The following is a 22,271-nucleotide window of genomic DNA, read 5'->3' as shown; positions in this document are numbered from 1 at the left end:
CTGCACAATTTTAACGTGTTTTTAGATGGGGTTATGATCGAGAATAAGCTTTATGTGGCTTCTCTGGACTCCCATGTATTTGCACTAAGTCTAGTCGGGCACCATTTGCAGTCATCAGCCGACATTTGAGGCAAAAAAATCAGGTTAAAAAAAAAAAAAGCCGCGTCGCCGCACCACTTTTTGGGCAAGCTCCATACCAGAAACCGGAGACTTATTTTTTTTGGCCTTAATGCTTACAGTCTACATGAAAAAGGCACAATCTGCATCTTAGACTACAAGCCGGAAGCACAACAGTCAGCATGGTCAAATTTCAATTTTACTTTTATCCAAACATATTTTCAGTAATAGTGTGCACGTGGAGTTTCATGGCCTCGTGGTCCGGTGCACTGAATTCGTGGTCTGCGGGTAATTCTGCAGGTTGTGGGTTCAAGTCCAGCCTGGGGTCATGGTGTGTGTGCCCTTGGGCAAGGCACTTTGTCACTCATTGCTTGTCTCCACTCAGGAGTAAATGGGTACCTGTGAATGCGGTTATTGTGATTGATTTTAGCTGCCTTGCCCCAAAATGGCAATATCGAGCTGTTTACTCCCCAGGGAGCTCAGATTGTGTTCGGAATGTTTCATGGGCCCAATGAGCAGGGTAATAATGATGTAGCGCCTTGAGCACCAATACTAGTGGATACATGCACTTTATAAATACACATTATTGTTATTAACATTATTCTTTAAACACAAACAAATCTTTTTTTTATTAAATGTTGGGCTTCAATTTAAAAAAAATAATATTTTGGGTTGCTTTTGTGCCTCTAATGCACAAAAAGATCCACCTGAATTATTGCCAGGGTTGCAAACAATTTAAAATGGGGATTTTTTTTAGGGGGGGGGGCATAAATCAGTGTGGGAGGATTGTTTTGTTTACTATCTCATTCAAAAGTGAGTAACCTTTGTGGAACTAGAAAAATAGCAAATCGAAATCTGTTTTAGTGAAGAGGAATTATTCTAAGTTAGCTGACCAAGCGCTTGTTCTTCTTTCTCCAATTCCTTCACAGCCTGTTGTAGTAGTTTCCTCTCTTCTTCCGGTTCTGAAACGTCTGACTCAGCCGTGGCGATGCGGGAGATCTTTAACTCTGGATCAGCCTTCCAGATTTCATCAGGGGTACCCTGGAGCGCGATCCGGCCGTCTTTCATCACCAGTACCTTGGGAAGAGGGTCAAAAGCATGCTGTGAATTGGTCTTTAAAGGGAATGTACATCATTGGCTTTTGCTGTAATTTTCAGAAATGAACTAGTTGAGGGGTTAGTATAATAAATCAAATATTGTTACACTGACATGTTTGGAGTTTTGTGTTCGAAAATGCTGGAAAAACCAAGAAACACACAAACGGTAGTCTGATTCCCTGACTCCACTAAAGATAAAATGGATGAATTTATAGATGCCGGAAAATTGTAAGGTAAGGGAACCAGTCTAGCTGGCCTGAACCCCTTCATGACCATGTAACCAATAGCAAACAAAATTTGGACTGAAAAAAAAATGGTGAATTTTGAGCAGTAGTTGAAAAATAGTTAGGTTTTTCCAACGCTGGTCGCCGACCAGCGTTTGAGAAAACTGGCTTTTTTTCAAAAACTGCTCGTAATTTTTCAGATTTAATTTTTCCGCATTTTCTTTGCAATTGATTACACACATGTGAAGGGGTACAAGCCTGCTAGACTGATTCTCTGACCTTACCATTCCCCAAACTCTATAAATTGCTCCGTTTTATCTAAAGTGGGGTTAGGGAACCAGACTTCAAGAACATGGTTGGTTTTCTTGGATTTTCGAGCATCTCCAAGCCCAAAACGTGAAACAAGTCAGTTTTACAATATTTGCTATAACATACTAATCCTCCAAATCCATTTACTTCTGATAATTGCAGCAAAGGCAAATGTTGTACATTCCCTTTAAGTGGGCCCTGAACCCCACGCTGTAAGGGATTTTCATGTCGTGCTCGCATTAGCTCAATCGCCAAATTCTCACTCTCAACTATTACTCAAAGTTGGCAGCACTGGGGTTGCCATCTAAGATTGTCGCATGGAGTCATAAACCAGGGGTCACTTTCATGGAGCTTCTAAGCACAGAATATAGTTGCTTAGCAAAAACCTGGGTTACCAGCCAGAACACCACATGATGTAAAGTGCTCATGACTGGTTCAGTGGTTAACTTACCAAGAAAACGTGCTTAGGGGCAATTCCAAGGTTACTCACGTTACATTTTCGTAACGTGAGTAACCGATTTTGTGCGTCTTGTTTATCATACATAACACATTTTTCTGGATGTCATCTTTGGTGCTTAGGTAGGTCTAGGTCTACTCTATCTACCATGGGGATAACAGTTATTAAACCTTTTCAGTAAGGTAATTACAGCCCAAGGAAACTCAAAAGTACATCAAAAATGTAACATGAGTAACCGTGGAATTGCCCTTAGCATAATTGTCTGCTAAGCAGCTTTTCAGGGAAAAGCTATACCCACCTTATGGGCATACTTGATGTACTGGACCTGATGGGTGACCAGTATCACGGTCCGTTGGTTTCCCAGGAGCAAGTCCAGAATTCCTTCTTCAAATAGTTTGATACCGACATGGACGTCCAGTGCCGACAATGGGTCATCCTGTAGCATACAAAGAGTATCATTCAAATAGGATCTCCGCGCTCCAAAACCAGCCAATTTGACTATCCATAATTGAAAATATGCTATAGACATGCCGGGATCGTCACCGTTTTGACGAAGTGACGCATCCCTCCAAAGCCGAGATTTTCTGAAATCTGAGATTTTTGGATATTCTAACATTTTATGATGTCCTCTACATAATTACCAAATTTCGAGGCACAACATTCCATTGTTTGTTAATTACGCTAATTGCACAAAGTGTTGAAAGTGCTACACACTAAGTTTTTTGTTTTGACGAAGTGACGAATCTCTCTGTGTCACTTCATTGATTTTACACGTGTGCTATAAATAGAAATATGAAGCCTCCACGATTTGTGTTTTGACGAAGTGACGCATCTGCGTTCTAAAATGTATACATTTTATATACGCGCACACGCTGTGTACAAACATATGCCTCATTTTTGTTAAGAAGTAGATTTTCCGTTTTGATGAAATGACGGATATCTTTAGTAATTAATATCTTCTAATTAAACATGATTTTATGAACAGAGAGAATTGTTTTTGGCTATTTAACTCCTGGGCTATTGCCTCAGTTATATATTTTTTAATTCCTGGGGGAGAAATGTACACAAAAATGCCAATTGAAAAATCCACCAACTTCAAATGCAATTTTCTCAAAACTCGGTTTTGCATCTGTGCACACAGATGTGTCACTTTGTCAAAACGGTGACGATATGTAATGGTATTACATTGGACATGGTAGTGAGGCCTGTCAATGTGGATAGTGGGCATTGATGTGTCTGTTTTATAAAACAAATTAAAATTCTTTAGCTGATAAATTTTCACAAAGAATTTTCTGACAGAAAAAAAAATGTCTGTTGCCAAGATTAAAACCCCCACACTTCTTACACGCAAGCCTCGTTTATTGACAATGATAGGTAGTCAGCCCTGGTGCAAAATACTAGAAAATGTCACAAATGTCAAGAAAAACATCCTCAGGAATGGATCTTTTCAGTAGCAACATTTTTCACATAAGATGGAAACTTTAAAAAGGGCGTTATCCACAAATCTGTTGTAGACTTATGTGTGTCTTATCTTACGTGGCATAAAATGTCAAATTTTCAATGCCGCAGGGCAATGAAAAATTTAATGTGCATAGAACTGTGCACAGGAAAATGCGTTTATTCACAAAATGCAGCATGCTACATTCATGATCATAATTTTTAAAATGTTTTGTTTGATTACGCTAAAAGCTTGCATGTATATTACGCATGAAAGTCTCTATTGGCCGGTAAAATTTTACTTCAGCCAGTTGTTGCATTTTCGAGATTTCTGAGGCTGCAAGATGACAAAAAAATGGCTCTTTTGGGCTGACATTACCAATATGACGATATCATTGTGACTGTAGACAGCTCTGGCTACGCTGACTCGTTGCTTCTGCCCACCGCTCAGGTTGATTCCCTTCTCCCCGATCTCTGTCTGATCACCGGCAGGTAGGATGTCCATATCTTGCTGCAGGGAGCACGCCGATACTACCGCTTGGTATCTGCATGGAACAGGAGGGAAGATTGTTGACTTTGTATGGCTGACAGGCTGTCAATGAGGAGTTGAGGAGGAGAATTGGAGTGGAGGGGATCAGTATCGTGTTGAGGAGGCACAGGCTGAGGTGGTATGGTTACATCGACAGAAAGGATGATGCTAGCTGGGTCAAGAAGTGTACCAAAGTAGTCGCGTGTGGGCCCACACCCGTTGGCTGACCGCGCAAGACGTGGCAGAGTTCCGTGACTGATGACATGCGACTGCTTGGAGTCAATGCGAGGGACGGGATGGACAGCGCCATGTGGAAAGGAGAGCCATAGGGAGAAAGCAGACCAACCCAGAACAGACTGGACAACAGCCTTAAAACCGATGATAATGTACAAACTTGAGGGAGATATACATAATTCTGAATGTGTACAAGGCCATAGCATCTTCCCATGAGCGTCAGGCGCCGCCGGCAATGCATTTGAATGTCCCTCACAGTGGTCTCCCCCAACTCTATCTTCGTATTCATTGAGGGGCTACTCGTCCATCAAAAGTCTTAATCAAAGTAAAATCACAACTCCATCACGAGTCAAAATCTAGTCTTTGCCCGAGATGCTGGTGATCGACAGTGGACGGTGCATAGTGCGCCCTTAATAATTGCAAAACAATTAGACTAGTGGGCTATTCGCACTAACGTCTTGGCCATTTCCTTTAACGTTTTGTTTATTTTCTCCCTAGGCTTTCCTAGGAAACCAATCAGCGATCGAGAAAAGGTTCAACGGCTCACCTGATTGGTTCTAAACATACGCGCTAAACTGAGGTGATCAAGCATGGAGCTATAAAAGGGAACTGTGTTTTTAAATTGATACAGATGGTCTTATTTGTATAAAATGGCCCCACCCCCATTGCTACGAAGTGACCAAGACGTTAGTGCGAGAAAGTAAACAAACAATTATGCAAGGGGGCCACACAACAATGCAACTATTGCTTTTGAACACTGACGTCTTGGGCCAAGACTAGTCAAAATCAAAAGTCAAGCACAAGGCAGGGGCCAATTTCACAGCGCTGCTAAGCACACAAAAAATTGCTTAGCACAAAAAAAGTCTGGCATATAAAAGCAGGTTACCAGCCAAAACCCCATGTGATGAACATTGCTCGTGATTAGTATTCGGCTGTTGTTTGCTTATCATGAAAATCACATGGAGGTCTGGCTGGAAACCTGCTTTTATAAGCCAGACTTTTTTTGTTCTAAGCACATTTTTGTGCTTAGCAGCGCCGTGAAATTGGGCCCAGGTCACAAATTACAGTGCAAACGGAATGAAATAGGAATTCCTTTGCCACAATTCATTTGTATAATAGCTTGTCTAAGTTGTCTTTGGATTTAAGAGTGGATCACTTGTTATGGTCTTGTAATTGACAACTTTAACCACTCTAGAATGTTTTCAACGAGTACTCATGAACCTTCTGAAAGTAAGTCTTTCTTCCTTAAAAAGGGTTGCATAATCAAACTGAAGACTGTAACCATACACTGTTCAATTGGATTGTTGAAAAGAATAGCCAAACAATAGTAACTGAGCAACTTAATTATTAATACGAGGCTTTGCTTCGCCCACTTCAAGGGGAAGGCAGCTTTGCAGCCTGTTGTCTGCTTCACTGGCGATCAATTCCTGAACACCTTTGCGTGTTATAGCATAGCAGTAGTCAGAATTTATGTAAGGATGTGCATGAAATTCCTACTTTTCTGATTCAAACTCCTGTCCAAAGAGAATGTTGTCCCTGAGAGAAGCGTTGAGCAGCCAGGCACGCTGGGCGGAGTAGGCCACGCCGTTCTCTGTCCTGACAAGAGAGGGCGGCATTTGACAATAATTAGTAATTATAAGGTTGGAAAGTGCCCAAATGGGGGGGGGGGGGGGGGGAAGACATCCAGCGCACTTCAACCTCAGTCAAATAAATAATCATGCTAACAACATTTTGGCTATAGCCACAGAAACTGGAATGTTGTTTGCGGTTGAGTTAATAAAATTTGCTTGAACTTTTAACTTTTCAAAGCACCTGCTTGGCAGAAAATATTGGAATTATTTTCTTGTACAAATCATGTGATAAAGGAATATGTTTTGAATCGTCTTGGAGGGTAAAGAAACTTTGGTTGCAACCTTCCAGAAAAAGTTCAAACAAATTCGCAAGAAAAATTTTCACAAAATACGGTCACTTTCAAAAATACTGCTTTTACCATGAACACTGAAACTTTCAAGATACTGGTGCACGTATATTTTGTCAAAATATTGCCCTTCTTTACTTTTGGTTTTCTTGGGGTTGGGGGGGGGGGGAAGTTAAATCGACCCCTATCCTTCTCCTGAACAATACTGTCCTTATTTACTCAACTTACTTGTTAAACTGTACAGTGCCAGAGAGTGTGTGCATTTCACCGAGTAACGCTGACAGTAACGATGACTTGCCTGTACCAACCTGGCCGACAATCATGGTCAGTCTGCCTGTATCAACACACCAAAGTAACAGAATTCTTTCAAGATGTACTGCCTATGCTCTTTCAAGGTTGTTTTTAAATTGCTGTTTCATAATTTTTGTTAGCTATTGTGCCAAACCATGGCAGGCCTCGCAAATTTTTTATAAAAAGGGGTGCTTGAAATCAGGTTTTTCATTTTCAGTTGTCCAATAAAGAACCTTTAATATTGCCCCAAAACTGAATGCCAAATCCTATGTATGACTGTTTTGGCTGTCCGACGTCCCGGGACAACCAAAATATTTTGTACTCAGCTGCTGCGCTATCTCCATTTTGCAAGTATGCGTGGCCGGCAGTGGCCGACCGTAGCTGCGTGTTTGTGTACGGTACCCGTGCTCTAATATTATTGGAAACATACGTACACACAGGATTGCATTCGCTGCCTACACACATTACGTACGCGAAACGTTACTGCATGATGTTCTGGTTGGTACCCGATATTGGTTTATGCGTAGATTACCAACATCAAATGGCAATAGCACAGCAGCGGGAGTCAAAATGTTGATATTATCATGTATGGGATTCTGGAACTTATGAAAATCCCATGGACTAACATAAAGTGCAAAAATGTGTGAGTATTGGTGAAAAAAAGTAGTTGCCCGTCGGGCTGGCAACCTCAAACTTTTGGTTGTCCGACAAAATATTTTGATTGTCAAAATATTTTGACTTCCGTCAGGCAGCTGATTTCGCTAGCTCTGCATGGACCGACTACAAAATGAAGCTTGCGATGCCTTACCTTTGGGAATCTCAATGTTAATGTCAGTCAGGGTAGTGCTGGTCCCCGAGTCCCAGGAAAACGTACAATTGGTGGCCTGAAAAAATACAAAAGATAAGAATTTCAGAAATACGGCTTGTCTGGGGCAGGTTTCATTTTGATATTACTGCAACAAACAAAGAAAACTTAGCCACAAGCCGTTGGACACTAAGCAACTTTAGCTTGGGGGACTTTGATGGATTCAGGACAGTAAGCCTATCGGTACTGCAGGATTTTGATGGATTCAGGATACCTCCATGTTGAGCAGTTGGGGGACTTTGATGGATTCAGGATCTCAACAGTTTAACTCCATGGTTATGTGTTTGGTGTGTGCGAGGTATATGTGCTACACTGGTGGATTCTGATGGACTCACTGGTGGATTCTGACGGACTCAGGACACCAACATTTTTTTGCATGACAAAATTGGTGGAGTTTGGCGGATTCAGGATACTTTCTAGTAAAAGTGCTCAAGGGGTTAGGGTTAATTGACATTGTTTTTGGATGAACAGTTTGTAATAAATGTGCAAAATCAAAAACTAAATTTGACAAAGGGTTTTATTGTGAAGTACAAACTTCTAAAAGCTTTAGACTGCAACATATAATTTTTAGCTTCAACTTTAAGTCTATATTTTTGTATCTTAATCATTAAATGAAAAACTACAGATTTTACATCTAGTCATAGTTGTTCTCATGAGCTGCTTCTAAAATAATAAAATGTTGGGTATCTAAGGTGCACTTGGAATATCAAACTGGCTTATTATCAGGTGGGGGGGGGGGGGGTAAGGACTGCTCCATATAATATTTTGCTCCAATTACAAATATTGTTTCATCATATATATGTTGTTATTATTTATCACGCTTCCAGTGGTAAAAATAAATCGGCGTATTGTAAGCATTTGTAAAAAGGACCCAGGTGACATCAATATTATGTCAGTAAAAAGACCTGGATGAGGACGATATTATTTTTGATATTGTCCTCATCTGCGTCCTCAGCCGTATCTTCATCATTTTAACAAATTTTGCCGGTTCCCGCTCAGCCAAGAGTGTAGAAACTCACAGTTGTTAAAGCTATAGTCCATCATTTGCAGCCATCCGAAAAGTAACTGGCGTAATTATTGTTGAAAAACAAACTTGGTTGAAAGATAGTAAGGGAACTAAACTCCCTGTGAAATTATTCTTTGTGGGAAGCTGTCATTTTGAAGTAATCAACGAAAGAAGGCATTTCCAACGGTGATTCTTAAGAAGCACCGTAGGAAAATTTAAATTAGTAGTTCGTTTGTTATTCAGCGCAGCGCGCACAAGTATTGGAACGACGCACACGCGCGCGCGGTTGTTGTAATTCGTCGGATCAGTGCGCGACGTCGCGTATAGCTGCAATTCAAAACAATTCAAAACATGATTCAGTAACTTTTGATTTGAAATTGAGATCTTAGAATGCTGTTTTTCTCGGAATGTACAGCTGAAGCTTAGCTGAAACTTCATCAGGTTAGTTGCTCAGTATCCTTCATTAGATTTTGAACTCTTTTGTTGCTTCAAACGAACAAAATGCACAAATTACAAATGATGGACTGTAGCTTTAAACCAGTGAATAAAGTGTAGCGGTCGCGCACGTGCATTCGGTACTGTTTTGTCAACAAACAGGGCAGCTTTGAGCGGCACGAAATTCGCTTCAGTTAATGAAGAATTCAACAAAAATTTGAGAAGTAAAGATGCCGAAAATACCTGGAAAGCAGCCAAGATGACACTAGTAAGTATTCAGTGAGCCTCTCTGCCCGAGAAGAAGCTACTGATGTATTTTGAGATGCTGGAAAAGTTTTCACTAGCGTTTATTTTGTTTGAGTTAACGTTAAGGTACTCATGGATTTTGAGACGCTGTAAAAGATTTCACTGGCGTCTATTTTGTTTGGGTTAACATTAAGGTACTGAAAAAGCGGTCAGCGATTTTTACATAACAGCGACATGAAATTGATTTCTTTCAGATTAGCTCAAGATCAGGTCAAGTCAGCCTGATATTAACCCTAACCATCCCAAATCCTCCAAAATACTTTTTGCAAATTGGAGGAATTTGCAGGATTGAGGTTACATGGAAAAAGTGCGTTACTGATTTCGGTGGACGCACTGTGTCAAGGTCTCGGGCCGGACCTTGTGCTCAGACATGAGTAAATTTAGTCCTTGATTATGTTTGAAATCCTCCATACTGCCCCAGGATGTCACTGACCAAGCCTCAACATATTGCAGGATTTTGCAGGATTCAGGCAGTGGTCACCCCTCCAAGAACCACATTCAAGAAATAATGGAGGATTTCGCAGGATTGAGGCTATATGCTATTTTTCCGTGAGGCCAATTGGAGGATTTCGCAGGATTGAGGTTACATCCTAGCAAAAATGCCTAGGGAGTTAGGGTTAATAATAATAATAACATTGGATGTCTCTTTTGTTTCTGGGGATATAAGTGTATAGAGTAGTACCTTTACTGCTATATCTTCTGGTAAGTGAGGAACGGAGGTAGGACTTTCATTGACGCGGACTTGATTGTAGTCTCCAGGTTGGACAACCTGCACCTGAACATCGGAGGGCTGGAATGCAAATGACATGATGGAAATATTAGAGAGAAACCAACCTGTAAAATGTCTTCTGTTCATGTTCTTACAGAATACACCTATTTGTGCATGAACTCCGGAAAATATTGCACACAGCAACAAATTTACCTTGCAAAACAACAATCAACTGATGACTAGCCATTTGCAAAATACAGTGTCATACAGAGTGAGTCAAAAAAACAAAACCCAAATGTTGGGACCATTGTTTTAGTGAAGTTCTGCATGTAGCACTTTCAAAATCTAGGATATGAAAGCCCAATTCATGAGCTTTCTTTTAGTACAAGAATCATTCAAATCACTCATGTACATGTACTTTTCAAGTTAAGGACTTTTAAACACAACCATCGCTTTAAAGTTCTGTCCACGGATCACAAAACGGTAAGTGTTCTTTCAGCAAAACAAAAACAAATCACATAGGGATGTGTGTGAATTGTTGGCTGTTTCGGCAACCAGCCGAAACATATGACGTCATATAAAATAAACATATTTTGAAGGCCTATATCTCCTGAACAACACCTTTTGTGTGATCCATAAAAGAACTTTAAAACGGAGGTTGTGCTTAAAAATCCATGACTTGAAAAGTACTTGAGTGATTTGAATGATTCTTGTACTAAAAAAAGCTTATGAATTGGGCTTTTATATCCTAGATTTTGAAAGTGCTACATGCAGAACTTCACTGAAACCATAGTCCTGACATTTGGGCTTCGTGTTTTTTTATTCACCCTGTACAGTGTCATATACACTCAGTAATTGTCCTTTCAGCAAAACAAAAACTATTCTCATAGGGATGTGTGTGAATTGTTTTGGTTTCGCTGAAATAACTCATACCTTTTCTGTAATCCGTGGACAGAGCTTTCAAACTGTGTTTGTGTTCAAAATGCTGTAACTTGAAAAGTACATGAGTGATTTGAATGATTCTTGTACTAAAAGAAAGCTCATTGAATGGCTTTCATATCCTAGATGTTCAAAGTGTTACAGGAAAAACTTCATCCAAAAATTGGTCCTGCCATTTGGGATGCGTTTTGTTTTACTCACCCTGTACTGTGCCGTACACATAAAATAAATACATAAATTCATGAAAGGGTACCCCCCCAAACAAACAAAATTAACTCACATCATCGGTGTCAAAACTTGAATTCAGTTCGCCATTGATTTCAGTCTTAGAGTCCTTCAGTTTCGTGTACTTCATGCTTAGCTGGTCCCCTTCCTCTTTCTGTGCTGCATGCATTGGTGTATCCTCACTGGTCTCTATCTCCTCGGCCAGGAAGAAGTGCTTGATTCGCTGGACGCTGACGTGGGCGCTGACAGCAAAGTTGGTGACTTCTGGTATCACTGTCAAATATTATATTTGAAAGCGTCACGAATGGGGTTCCCTTCCACAACTTGATTTTTGATTTGTTACACCACTTAACAATGTGCATTAACTTTAAGGCCGAAAATCCATGTCCATTTTCATTGTGCGTATTGTATTGTGTTATGGGCCATTCTGTAATTTAGGGTCCAATGTTTGGCATTTTTCCTGTCCCTGTATGTTACCTTGGTACTTTGTAATTCGCCACTCATTAAGAATGACTCCTAATGATTTTGTTATTTGTTGGGTAAGTACTTTGCTATTCATAATCACTCTTGAAGGATGACTACATTAACCCTAACGTCCCAGGCATTTTTGCTAGGTTGCAACCTCAATCCTGCAAAATCCTCCGACTGCCTCCATGTAAAAAATGGATACAGCCTCAATCCTGCAAAATCTTCCATTTTTTCTTGAATGTGGACAGTTAAAGGGTATTTTGGCACATTTTTCGTCATCAACGTTATGTTTGCGTCATAGCGATACATTTTGGAGTGTTTTCATAGAGATAATACTGAAATATGTAATTAGTCAAAGTCTAAACGAAACAAATTTGTCAAAAAAAGGCAAACAATGTGCCAACCGTGACTTCAGAGGACAGTGAAATCAGAGCATATAATATATACAACCATGGAGCTTTACGATACAACTATGCCTCTCCATAAACAATTGCATTTTGTGTTTCCGCACACTCCATAGGCCTTTTACAAAAAGACGTGACACACAGACAGACAGACATCAGACAGACTGACCGACAGACATCAGACACCATAGGATCTTTTTATATAGGATTGTAGTTTCAGGTGGGTTTACACTTAATTAGAGAAAATCTATAACGTTTCTGAAAAACAGTGTGATACTGATGTGAGATAACTTTACAGGAAACCTCCACTTACTTTGTACAGGCAGCCGCATCTGATTAATAATGGCCAGTGTGGTGAATGCTACTGCCGGTGTCAACTGCAAGCCAGTGAAACTTGAATACAAGACAAAACCCTACAAGACAACAACAAAAAGAAAGAAATGGCTAAAATAGTTACACTGAACAATCGCTGACTCAGGAGACAAGGACAGTTTTGATTTTGAAACCTCATTTTCTCAACGAGGGGTTTAGCATGGCCCCCCAAAAAAATTATTCCAAAAATTGCTGCTAACCTGATCAAATTGTTTTTTTTTCATTACCCACATCACTGTTAGGAAAAAACACTTACCAGGAGTGTGACAATAGCTGGTGTTGTAAAGGCCATGAAATCTGGAAGAGTAAAGGAAAAATCATCAATTTATCAATCGCAAAGAACTAGGAATGAATCCATCCACATCAATCTTGAAAAGACCAGGGCCCAATCACATGGCTCTGCTGCCGATCACCATTTTAAGCTAACAGCGCTAGCAGAAAAATTCTGTGCTAATGCTGTAAGCACAGAATCCTCAGTTACAGGACGTACCCGTGCGCAGACCACTGAGCTTGCAGGATCGGTTGGCTGGTTCAGATCTGATGTACATGTAGCAGCGGGTACCGCAATTAAGCTATTCACAAGATGGAATTTGCGTTGGGGTGATGTAAATCAATATTAGGTTGTTTTTATACGTCGGTAGAGGGCAAAAACCTGATATTGATTTACATCACCCCGGACACAACATTCCATCTGGTGAATCCCTTGTAAATACTTTCAGATTAGATCATGTATGCCTGTACAGGGTGATTTAAAAAAACCCAAGAAACCCAAATGTCGGGACTATTGTTTTTAGTGAAGTTCTGTATGTAGCACTTTCAAAATCTAGGATATAAAAGCCCAATTCATAAGCTTTCTTTTAGTACAAGAATCATTCAAATCACTCAAGTACTTTTCAAGTAATGGAATTTTACACACAACCACCGTTTTAAAGTTCTGTCCACGGATCACAAAACGGTAAGTGTTCTTTCAGCAAAATGAGAACAAATCACATAGTGTGTGAATTGTTTTCGTTTTGCTGAAAGAACCGCACCTTTTGTGTGATCCGTGGACAGAACTTTAAAACGGTGGATGTGTTTAAAATTCCGTAACTTGAAAAGTACATGAGTGATTTGAATGATTCTTGTATGAAAAGAAAGCTTATGAATTGTGCTTTCATATCCTAGATTTTAAAAGTGCTACATTCAGAACTTCACTAAAACAATGGTCCCGACATTTGGGTTTCGTTTTTTTTTACTCACCCTGTACTGCACTGCTCAGGTGTGCTTTTGAGGCACAGGTTCAAGCGACACATGTGCCAATCTGGTTTTATACCTTATTTACCTTAAGTGGCCTTCAGCACTTCAATGCTTATTCCCATAAAGAAAGAAATTGAAAACGTACTTGACAGTGAGTACAGTACTGCGGCTTTTGTCAGCTGTTGGATTTCCCTTCCACGGACGAGAGAGATGACGTCATAGAAGATCTTCTCCCAGCCGTACAACTTGATGAGCTTCATTCCTTGTAGCATCTCGTGTGTCTGCTTCAGGCGCTCATCGGAAATTTTCTGGAATATGGTAACAATTTTTTAAAAAAAGCTAAAAAAAGCTGATCATCAAAAAAATTAATAAAAGATGCCCTCATGGACTTAAGAAAAGAAAGAAGTTTTTGCTTTGAATATCTGATACCATTTGTGGTATAAAATTGTTTTGTTTGAATATATAGGGATTTCATAATGAAGAAATGGGGTATTTATCAACTCAGATCCAATTACACATGTACATTCAAACTTTACTGAATAAACAATCCCATTATAAGTAAAACTAGAACGGCGAAGCCGCCATGGCTCGCTGTCCAAGGCAGGAAGGGAGGCTGAAGGTAGGGTTGGGGATGGGCATGATGGAAGGGGATCAGGATTCTTGTTGATGTGCCTAGGTGTAGGGGTCAGTTTTTAAATGTCAACATAAAAAGTTAACAGATTACCTAATAAATACATGTGTATATAGGTTAGCCGTCACTGTATTATGGGGGAGTTTTCCATTGTTAGGGTAATTAGGACCCAGTTGTGGATTTTTGCAGCCCCAACAGTGTCTTCTGCTCCCCATACTTGTATTACCATGGGAAAACTCTTGTGTAGTCGCCACAAATGCAGAACAAGAATGGGTACATACATGTACATGTAGACACAGCACCATCACCACCTCCCCAAACCTTACCCCATCCCAAAACCTTACCCCCTCCCCCACCCAACCCCCTACCCACACCCATTCCATCCTCCCCTAACCATCCCCACCCTATCACCTACACATCCCAACCCCACCCAAACTCCAATCCCTATCTCCTTCCCCCTCCCCTGACCCGTACCCTCCCCTACCCCAACCCCCTACACCCACCTACCCTATCTTCCCTTATCTGTCCTTACCCACCCTACACATCCCCACCCTAACCCTTACTCGAATTCCAATATCCCGCCCACCCCATCCCCCCACCCATACATCCCCACCTGACCCCATGCAACCCCTACATACTGCCCCCTCCCCTTATCCAACCCCTACAACAACCCACCCCTACCCATCCCTACACATCCCCAACCCAACCCCTACTCCGATCCTATATCCCGCCCCCTGCCCAACCCCCTCCTAACCCAACCCCTACATCCATGCCCATCCTCTCCCTACCTGTCTCCCCCTACCTGTCTCTCCCTACCTGTTCCCACCCCACCCCTACAAATCCCCACCCTACCCAAACCCAGTATTCCAACCCCTCTCCCCACCCCACCCCACCCATCCTAGCTCCCCTACTCATCCTACTCACACAAACCCTAACTCCAACCCTATCCCCCAACCCACCCCACCCCACCCTCCCCTACCCCATCCCTACTCCAACCCAATAAACTAAAAGATCAAACCAGAAGCTCATGCACATCCCCAAAATGCAAAGTGTACATGTACATGTTATACCGGTATACACACGAGTACAGTACATGTTATACCAGTATACATGTACATGTAACAATTAAAAACTTTAACATTTCCTTGAATTAAAGTTCCTCAATAAATCATAAAATTTACTGCAATGATATGAACCTAACTGAAGTTATAAAGATGATACATGACAACTGCATTTAATTTTTTTCCCCAAGTTAGCTAGAACCAAAAACTTAAACATTTTTATCTGAACGCGGACGGCCGGACGGACGGACGGACGGACGGACGGACGGACGGACGGACGGACGGACGGACGGACGGACGGGCGCCCGGACAGACGGACGGAAATTGGTATTACATAGGCTCGCATCTGCTTCGCAGCTCGCCAACAATAGTTAAAGGGAATATACATCATTGGCTTTTGCTGTAATTTTCAGAAATGAACCATTTGAGGGGTTACTAATAGATCAAACATTGTTACACTGACATGTTTGAAGTTTTGTGTTTGAAAATGCTGGAAAAACCAAGAAACACACAAACGGTGGTCGCCCGACCACCGTCGGAAATTACACAAAAATACCATTTTCTTGAAAATGACTTCACACCAGGTGCCATAATTTTACAGGGTGCTTTAGACTGTCATTTACCAACATCCTAGTGAGATATTTTGTTAAAACTTGGTAGTTGTATTTTCGATGTTTGCAAATGTTGTATATTCCCTTATATTCAAAATGAACCATGTGTGGCCTATATTTTGACCATGCTAGGTCTATCCATGCGCCCATGCTCATTTATGTTCCTCTTAAGATTGAGCACATCACAATTAAACATGGATCATGCGACTACATCTCACCATGCACATACAACCTGGAGCGCACATATCACAGTATCGTCCCTATGTCAAAACTTAACCATTGAGAGTTGAGGAAAATGAATGCCGTCTGGTTGAAACATGAATAATTTAGCAACTCACCAGGGCGTGTTTCTTCACAACGGCCTGTATCTTGGCCAGTTTGTATTGAATGGGAGCCCCGATGATGAAACAACAGGACGCCACCAACGCGGCCACGCCCAGGTTGAGATACAACATGACAAGCAAGACAACGATCTGCAGGAAAAACAAAGAGAATAACGCTTTAATGTCCATGCTATTTTCCAGTTTTACCCCGAAAAATAGATTACTTTTTCACGTTTGAATTCAATACAAATATAGAATTTGAAACTGTGTTAACCTCTTGCCTACTGCATGCTTTTATTAATCAGGGGTGTGAGTGACGACTGATGTGAGTGACGTGGGGTGCTGGGGTCCAATGGTTACGGTGTTCGATTTGTGTGCCGTGGTACATGGGTTCGAATCCTGACCAGGGGAACATGGTACTTGTGCTCTTGAGCAAGGCACTTTACCATTATTGCTTCGTCCTTCGGATGGGACGTAAGGCTGTAGGTCTTGTGTAATGCACATTAAAGAACCCAGTAACACTTATCGCTAAGGGGTTTGCCCCGGTGTTTCTGGCAGTGGCTGCAATATGCGCCGCAGCACCTTGTCAACCATTATAAGGTGCTACATAATGGGTCTCATATTTCTCATATACTTTATTTACCTTTCTTTAATAATGGACATAATTTCCAGCGCCTTGAGTACCTAATTGTTGGTAGATATGTGCACTATATAAGACTCCGTTATTATTATTATTGTGATAAAAATAGCTGAAAACAGCTGAAAACTGTGTAACAAAGCTGAACTTTGGAAATGACCTGTACTTTAGTACACAGCGAGTGAGGGAGAAAAGTCAGAACAAAAAAAGCTGAAATCAGCTTTAAAGCTGAGATTTAAATGTCAACTAGAGGTTGTAGGAACAACCACACGGTGTTGGGCTATCTGTTTGAGTTGGTGGCAAGAAAGTTATCAAACGTTTGCTAAAGACACTGACAGTCTAGAATGACAGAGAATTGTCAAAGGCAAGTCGATGCCCGTAAAAAGCAAAATCAGATCTCTCACAATTGATTTGATATTGATTTTCAAAGATTAATTTTCTGGTCTCAGCATGTATGCACACCTATGCTGCTGCATTAAGGTCATCAAAAAAACTCATCATATTAATTTTGAAGTGAGTACCACAAATTTCGCCACACACATCAATGGAAAATGCGTTTTTAACATTTTGTAACCTGCTGCTAGAGGGTGATCGAACATCTCATGATGTCACCGATAATTTTTTTGTGAAGTTCAACATTGGCAGAGACTAACATCGTTGAAAGCAAGTTCACATCTGTTTCCAATTTCAAATTATTAGGCACTTCCTAAGGAAGGATCACGTGATTTGACGCGCACAAAATAAAATGAAGATCATGTATTATCATATCAATTGGATCATATCAATCCTATCCATATCAAGCAGAAGGGCTCTCTCAAGTGACAAATGGCCCTATTTGCCAGTGAGAAACTTCAGGTCACTGCCGGGGGGCAGACGACCCTTACTCCCTCCCCTGGATCCACCACTGAGTGTTAAAGCCAAGTCCATCGCAAATTCATCACAAGTCATCCCGTCTCAAGTCAAGTCACAGGTCATTGAAATACACTGTGACAAAGGAGGGCTGACAAAGGCACTCCGTTGTCATCGTTCATCCCCGGGTACCTCTGACTAAACTTGTGAAGAGACTTGTGATTTACTTGTGGCCGGACTTAATTGAGACCAGACATGTGAAGGCATCAACGACAACACTGGTAACACCTCACCTGGAGAGGTACAGAGTAGGCGTAGTGCACAAACTCATACATGGTCTTAATGTTATCGGCATCGACGGACATAAAGTTAGTAATCTGGCCCGTGGTCATCTCCCCACTGGTCAGTGTGTAACTTGACAGACGGAGGGTTTTGTCATATACGGCTACCTGGAGTTGCAAAACAAAAAACCAAAAACTTGTGAATACCTCCGAGAGTTTGTCAAAACATTTACGAAGGAAGCATCTCTTTAGAGAGACAAAAGACTTTGTTGATTGCAGCCGAGATGTAGATGGACACAAGGGACATATTTTGATCAACTGTTTGTACTATATCTTGACATAAACAGCTGTTATGTATTGTGGTATAGGTCTCTCTCAAATGATGTCACTTCCTACATGCATCGCATTTTGGGCGTCAAATTTTCAGGACCATATCATCGGCTGTGCCGTATTTTGAAGAAAATGCGAGCAACACGCGCACATGTTTAGAACATTTTGCACACTGCGCACACACGCACCTGATGGCGTTGAACACATAGTTGTAACTTTCTTGCGAAGATGGCGTCCTCTGAGAGGGATCGATTGAAAAGCAGGATTGAACATAGAACTGAAAAAGTGACTGTAAGTCCAGGTCCACACTAATGTCTTCAACTGTTGCACATCAATGACAAAACCAAAGCTTTATCCAAATTATCTTGATTCTGACACTACTTAAACTGAGTGGGCTCCAGCGCGAACAAGACAAGATTTTTTTTCCACTTTCCAGAGCCCCGCATAGACGGGACACAATTACGCATTCACTGGATCACGTGCTTATAGCGCGAAGTGCACGCGACTTCTGAATGTGCCCAAAACCATAGCATCTTTGTGTGAACGTCGGGTCGGCAATGCTTTATATGCTTTATACAGAAATACAAAACTTGGCGTCGCCTCGTTGAATGGAACATTTTATCTTTCGACTCATGCAAATATTCTCACCACTGCACTCATAAACATTCATTATCTGTATTCTAAGCTGTACACTAACTCCATACAAAATGCCACGCAATCTTCACATCATAATGTTGGCTAGTTAAGAGAATGACCCCTAGCTGCCCCTTGACCCCTGACCTGCAGGCCGGCTCTGAGATGGATGCTGGCCACGATGGTCACATGGTAGTAGCTCTGCAGGATGACAATGCGGGTAACGCTGGCCAGGAAGATGATGGTCATGAGCACGAAACCGTTGCCGAAGTACTCGCTGACCGTCACATACTCTGGAAACTGCAATGTAAAGAGATTAGCTGCTCAACAAATGCAAGTTTCTTTTCTCCTAAGTTAAAAAAATAAAAAAATACAAAAACCCCCAGCCTTGTTCTATTTTGAATTTCTGTAACCCTCGGGAAAAAAGGCACTTTTTGGGGATGGTACTACAGGTGCCACCTAAAGGTCTCTCTCAAAGACTGCCATCTCTGTATGAGAACTGCAACTGCGTATTTTACGCAATCAAGCACGCATTGCGCAGTGTTGAAAATGTTCCAAACACACGCGCTTGTTGCTCAAAATGTGATCGCAATACGATGCAGCCGATGCGCGTTATGCAATAAGACATGTGAATAAGACATGCTAGAGTCTCATCTTGGCCCAACATTTTTCGAAATAGGATTTCCCTGTTATGCTGATGACTATGCTAAAACGGGACCATTGTGTAGGCCACACACATGCAAAGACTTTCAGTGCGTAGCCCTCCTGGATCAATGGAACAGGATTTTGTACACTCTGGGACCAGCTTTACTGTGCTTTTCTTGTCATGTTGGGTTGCTTTTGTGCCTCTAACAGAAAAAAGATCTCCCTGAAATAAGCTGCAGCTAACCTGGCTGGGCCAGCCACGGTAGCGATCGGGCTAAATAAAAAAGCCAGGTGTGCTTTCCAGTGCGGTCACGTGGCCACCCCTAGGAGCCAGCGATTGGACAGCCGGTGTGTGCTAGCTGCATTTGAACCAGCATTAGCGATCAGGCTAGCTGAGAGCCAGGATTTGTTGTGGTTACCGGCTGGAGTCAAATCTCAATGGCATCATGTATTTGCATCCACGAATAATTCAAAGCAATCATTCCATAACTAAATGTGGATTTTTTGTTGTTGTTGGGGGATGTCCCATTCAAAAGTGAATAATTTCTTAATAATTAACCCTTACTGCCCTGAATCCTTTAAAATCCTCTTTGCCAAAGTGGAGGAATTTGGAGGATTACTGATTTCGTAGGATGCACTTTGTCAAGGTCTTGGGCCGGACCTTGTGTTGTTTTTTGCTCAGCCATACATTAATATAGGCCTGGTTTATGCTTGAAATCCTCCGTACTGCTCCAGGATGTCACTGGCCAAGCCTCAACATATTGACAGTCACTGCCGCAGGATTTTGCAGTTTTGCAATTCCTCCATAATAATGGAGGAATTTGCAGGATTGAGACTATATGCTATTTTGTCATGAGGCCAATTGGAGGATTTTGCAGGATTGAGGCTACATCCCAGGAAATTTTACAGGTGGAAAATAATTGAAATAACGTACCATGGTGTCTGTTTCTTGTGTTCCATAATACACGTCACTGGCATACGTGACAATTCCGTTGATGGTGAGCGGTGGCACAAAGTTTAAGGAATCTGCTACCACTTTCATTACTACAGCTAGGCTCTGCCACTTGATGTAGGCCTTTGCCATGACGCGGTACAGGGAAAATTGGTTGACGTCACCGAGCTTTGCTGCTCTGTCCTATAGAAAAGAATTCATCCAATAAATCTACAGTGTAGTTGTGCACTGACCACGTTATTTCGTCACCGGTTTCACGAGGGACGTGCATGTGGATTTAGAAGAAAAACAGTTTTCGAGATAATCGCAAAAGAAGTTTCTCCGTTTTTAAAACAGCAAAAACTACTTCTTTGCAACAATTTTATGCAATAAGAAAACCTTGACGTAATTCAACTTTAATTTGAACCCAGTAAATATAATTAATACAGTGGTTAATTAGCCAAAATTAGTTAGTAAAGATGCCCGTCCCTTCGTGAAAACGAAAATCCAACTGTTCCACATTTAAGTAAGCCCTTCTTGTTTAACGTGATTTCCATAGGGAAGGGCGCGCGTGTTCGATTACGCGCACAGCTGAGAATGTATCAAAGATGTCCGTCCCATCGTGAAAACGAAAATCTCCATTGACCTACTTTCACCGCCTTTCCGTGCAATATGATTTGCACGTGTTCACGGGGGCAGGCATGTTCGCGTCTCTTCGTGAAATCGCAAAATGCAATTATCGAGATGCCTGCCACTGATGTCATTAATGTTATTCAGGAATAAATGATGTTTGGCTTACGGAAACATGTCAGAATGCTCAAGTACCATGTTTTATAGCAAAATAGCAAAAAAACTCAAAATCGAAAAAATTGTCAATTTTGACATGCCCGTCCCTTCGTGAAAACGGTGACGATTTATAGGACAGAACGCACATCAGTGTTGTCCGAAAAAAAGATCGCAAGCTTACACGGGTGAGACTCGAACCACAAGCTCTTCCTTACCTGCAGATATATTACCACTCGACCACCGAGCTCACAGTGATCAGCAGGCTGGTTCGAGTCTGATCAAGCAAGGGGTACCGTGAGTAATTTATTTTTCATTTGTTTATTTTTTTTGCAAGACAAAATGTTACCATGCTGTTCAAGTGGGTTCTCAAAATAAGGCATCTGCAAGTTAAAGTTGAATAAAATCTGGAACGCTGACTTAAGCCAATGCTTTGCACGTTTTAACTTCGCATTCTCCCGACCAAAGAGACTGTTACTATATCACGTGATTGCCTTATGCTAGCAACCCCCAGCTCTGGCATGGTCTGGTGTCTTTGTGCCATTCTCACCCATTTAAACAATGTATTGATGCTGAGCGTCTCTTATGTACATGTAACTACGCAAGAGCTTGCCCCGAATCATGTGATTAGCAACAGTGTCTTTGGTTAAAAACGTGCCAAGCATTCTGAGCAAGTCAGTGTACCAGATGTTTTTCAAATTTAAATCCCAAAGGGTATAGGTCACTTGCAAATGGCTTATTAAGTGGGCTCTAAAAATGAAGTGTGTTCTACAAATTATCCCCCCTCCCCCAAATTAAATATTTACCTTTTCTTGTTGCAGGCATCTCTCAAAGATATTCCTGTTCCGGCGGGAGGTACTCATTCTGGGCAAGTCTCCTAGGTCACTGATTTCCAGAGGGCGTTGGTAACCTAACTTCATCAGCCATCCCAGCCACTTAAATACCACCAGCGAAGGCAAACTCACGAATCTAACAACA

General features: G+C 41.4%; 1 protein-coding gene across 5 annotated transcripts in view; it reads right to left on the bottom strand.

The window, feature by feature from the left end:
- The window catches only part of LOC119726726 (ATP-binding cassette sub-family C member 9-like), a 45,412-nt gene that overhangs the window by 17,861 nt on the left and 5,280 nt on the right, over positions 1-22,271 (bottom strand). For 3 of the 5 annotated variants that reach the window (XM_038198546.1, XM_038198545.1, XM_038198547.1), the window contains exons 4-19: positions 22,100-22,262; positions 20,517-20,714; positions 19,082-19,237; positions 17,984-18,139; positions 16,220-16,354; positions 13,724-13,886; positions 12,599-12,639; positions 12,284-12,383; positions 11,154-11,371; positions 9,908-10,015; positions 7,422-7,497; positions 6,551-6,656; positions 5,902-6,000; positions 4,021-4,186; positions 2,503-2,640; positions 1,011-1,194 (exon numbers count right to left, since the gene is read on the bottom strand). In XM_038198546.1, coding sequence (XP_038054474.1) covers positions 1,011-1,194; positions 2,503-2,640; positions 4,021-4,186; positions 5,902-6,000; positions 6,551-6,656; positions 7,422-7,497; positions 9,908-10,015; positions 11,154-11,371; positions 12,284-12,383; positions 12,599-12,639; positions 13,724-13,886; positions 16,220-16,354; positions 17,984-18,139; positions 19,082-19,237; positions 20,517-20,714; positions 22,100-22,262 — 2,207 coding nt within the window. Of the gene's footprint in view, positions 1-1,010; positions 1,195-2,502; positions 2,641-4,020; positions 4,187-5,901; positions 6,001-6,550; positions 6,657-7,421; positions 7,498-9,907; positions 10,016-11,153; positions 11,372-12,283; positions 12,384-12,598; positions 12,640-13,723; positions 13,887-16,219; positions 16,355-17,983; positions 18,140-19,081; positions 19,238-20,513; positions 20,715-22,099; positions 22,263-22,271 lie in introns of all 5 variants that reach the window. The other 2 variants (XM_038198548.1, XM_038198549.1) reach the window with 2 other exon arrangements.

The sequence above is a fragment of the Patiria miniata genome, unplaced genomic scaffold, assembly GCF_015706575.1.
Source record: "Patiria miniata isolate m_02_andy unplaced genomic scaffold, ASM1570657v1 HiC_scaffold_2, whole genome shotgun sequence".
Taxonomy (NCBI): domain Eukaryota; kingdom Metazoa; phylum Echinodermata; class Asteroidea; order Valvatida; family Asterinidae; genus Patiria; species Patiria miniata.
Note: the sequence above shows the minus strand (reverse complement) of the source record. Positions and strands in the feature narration are given on the sequence as shown.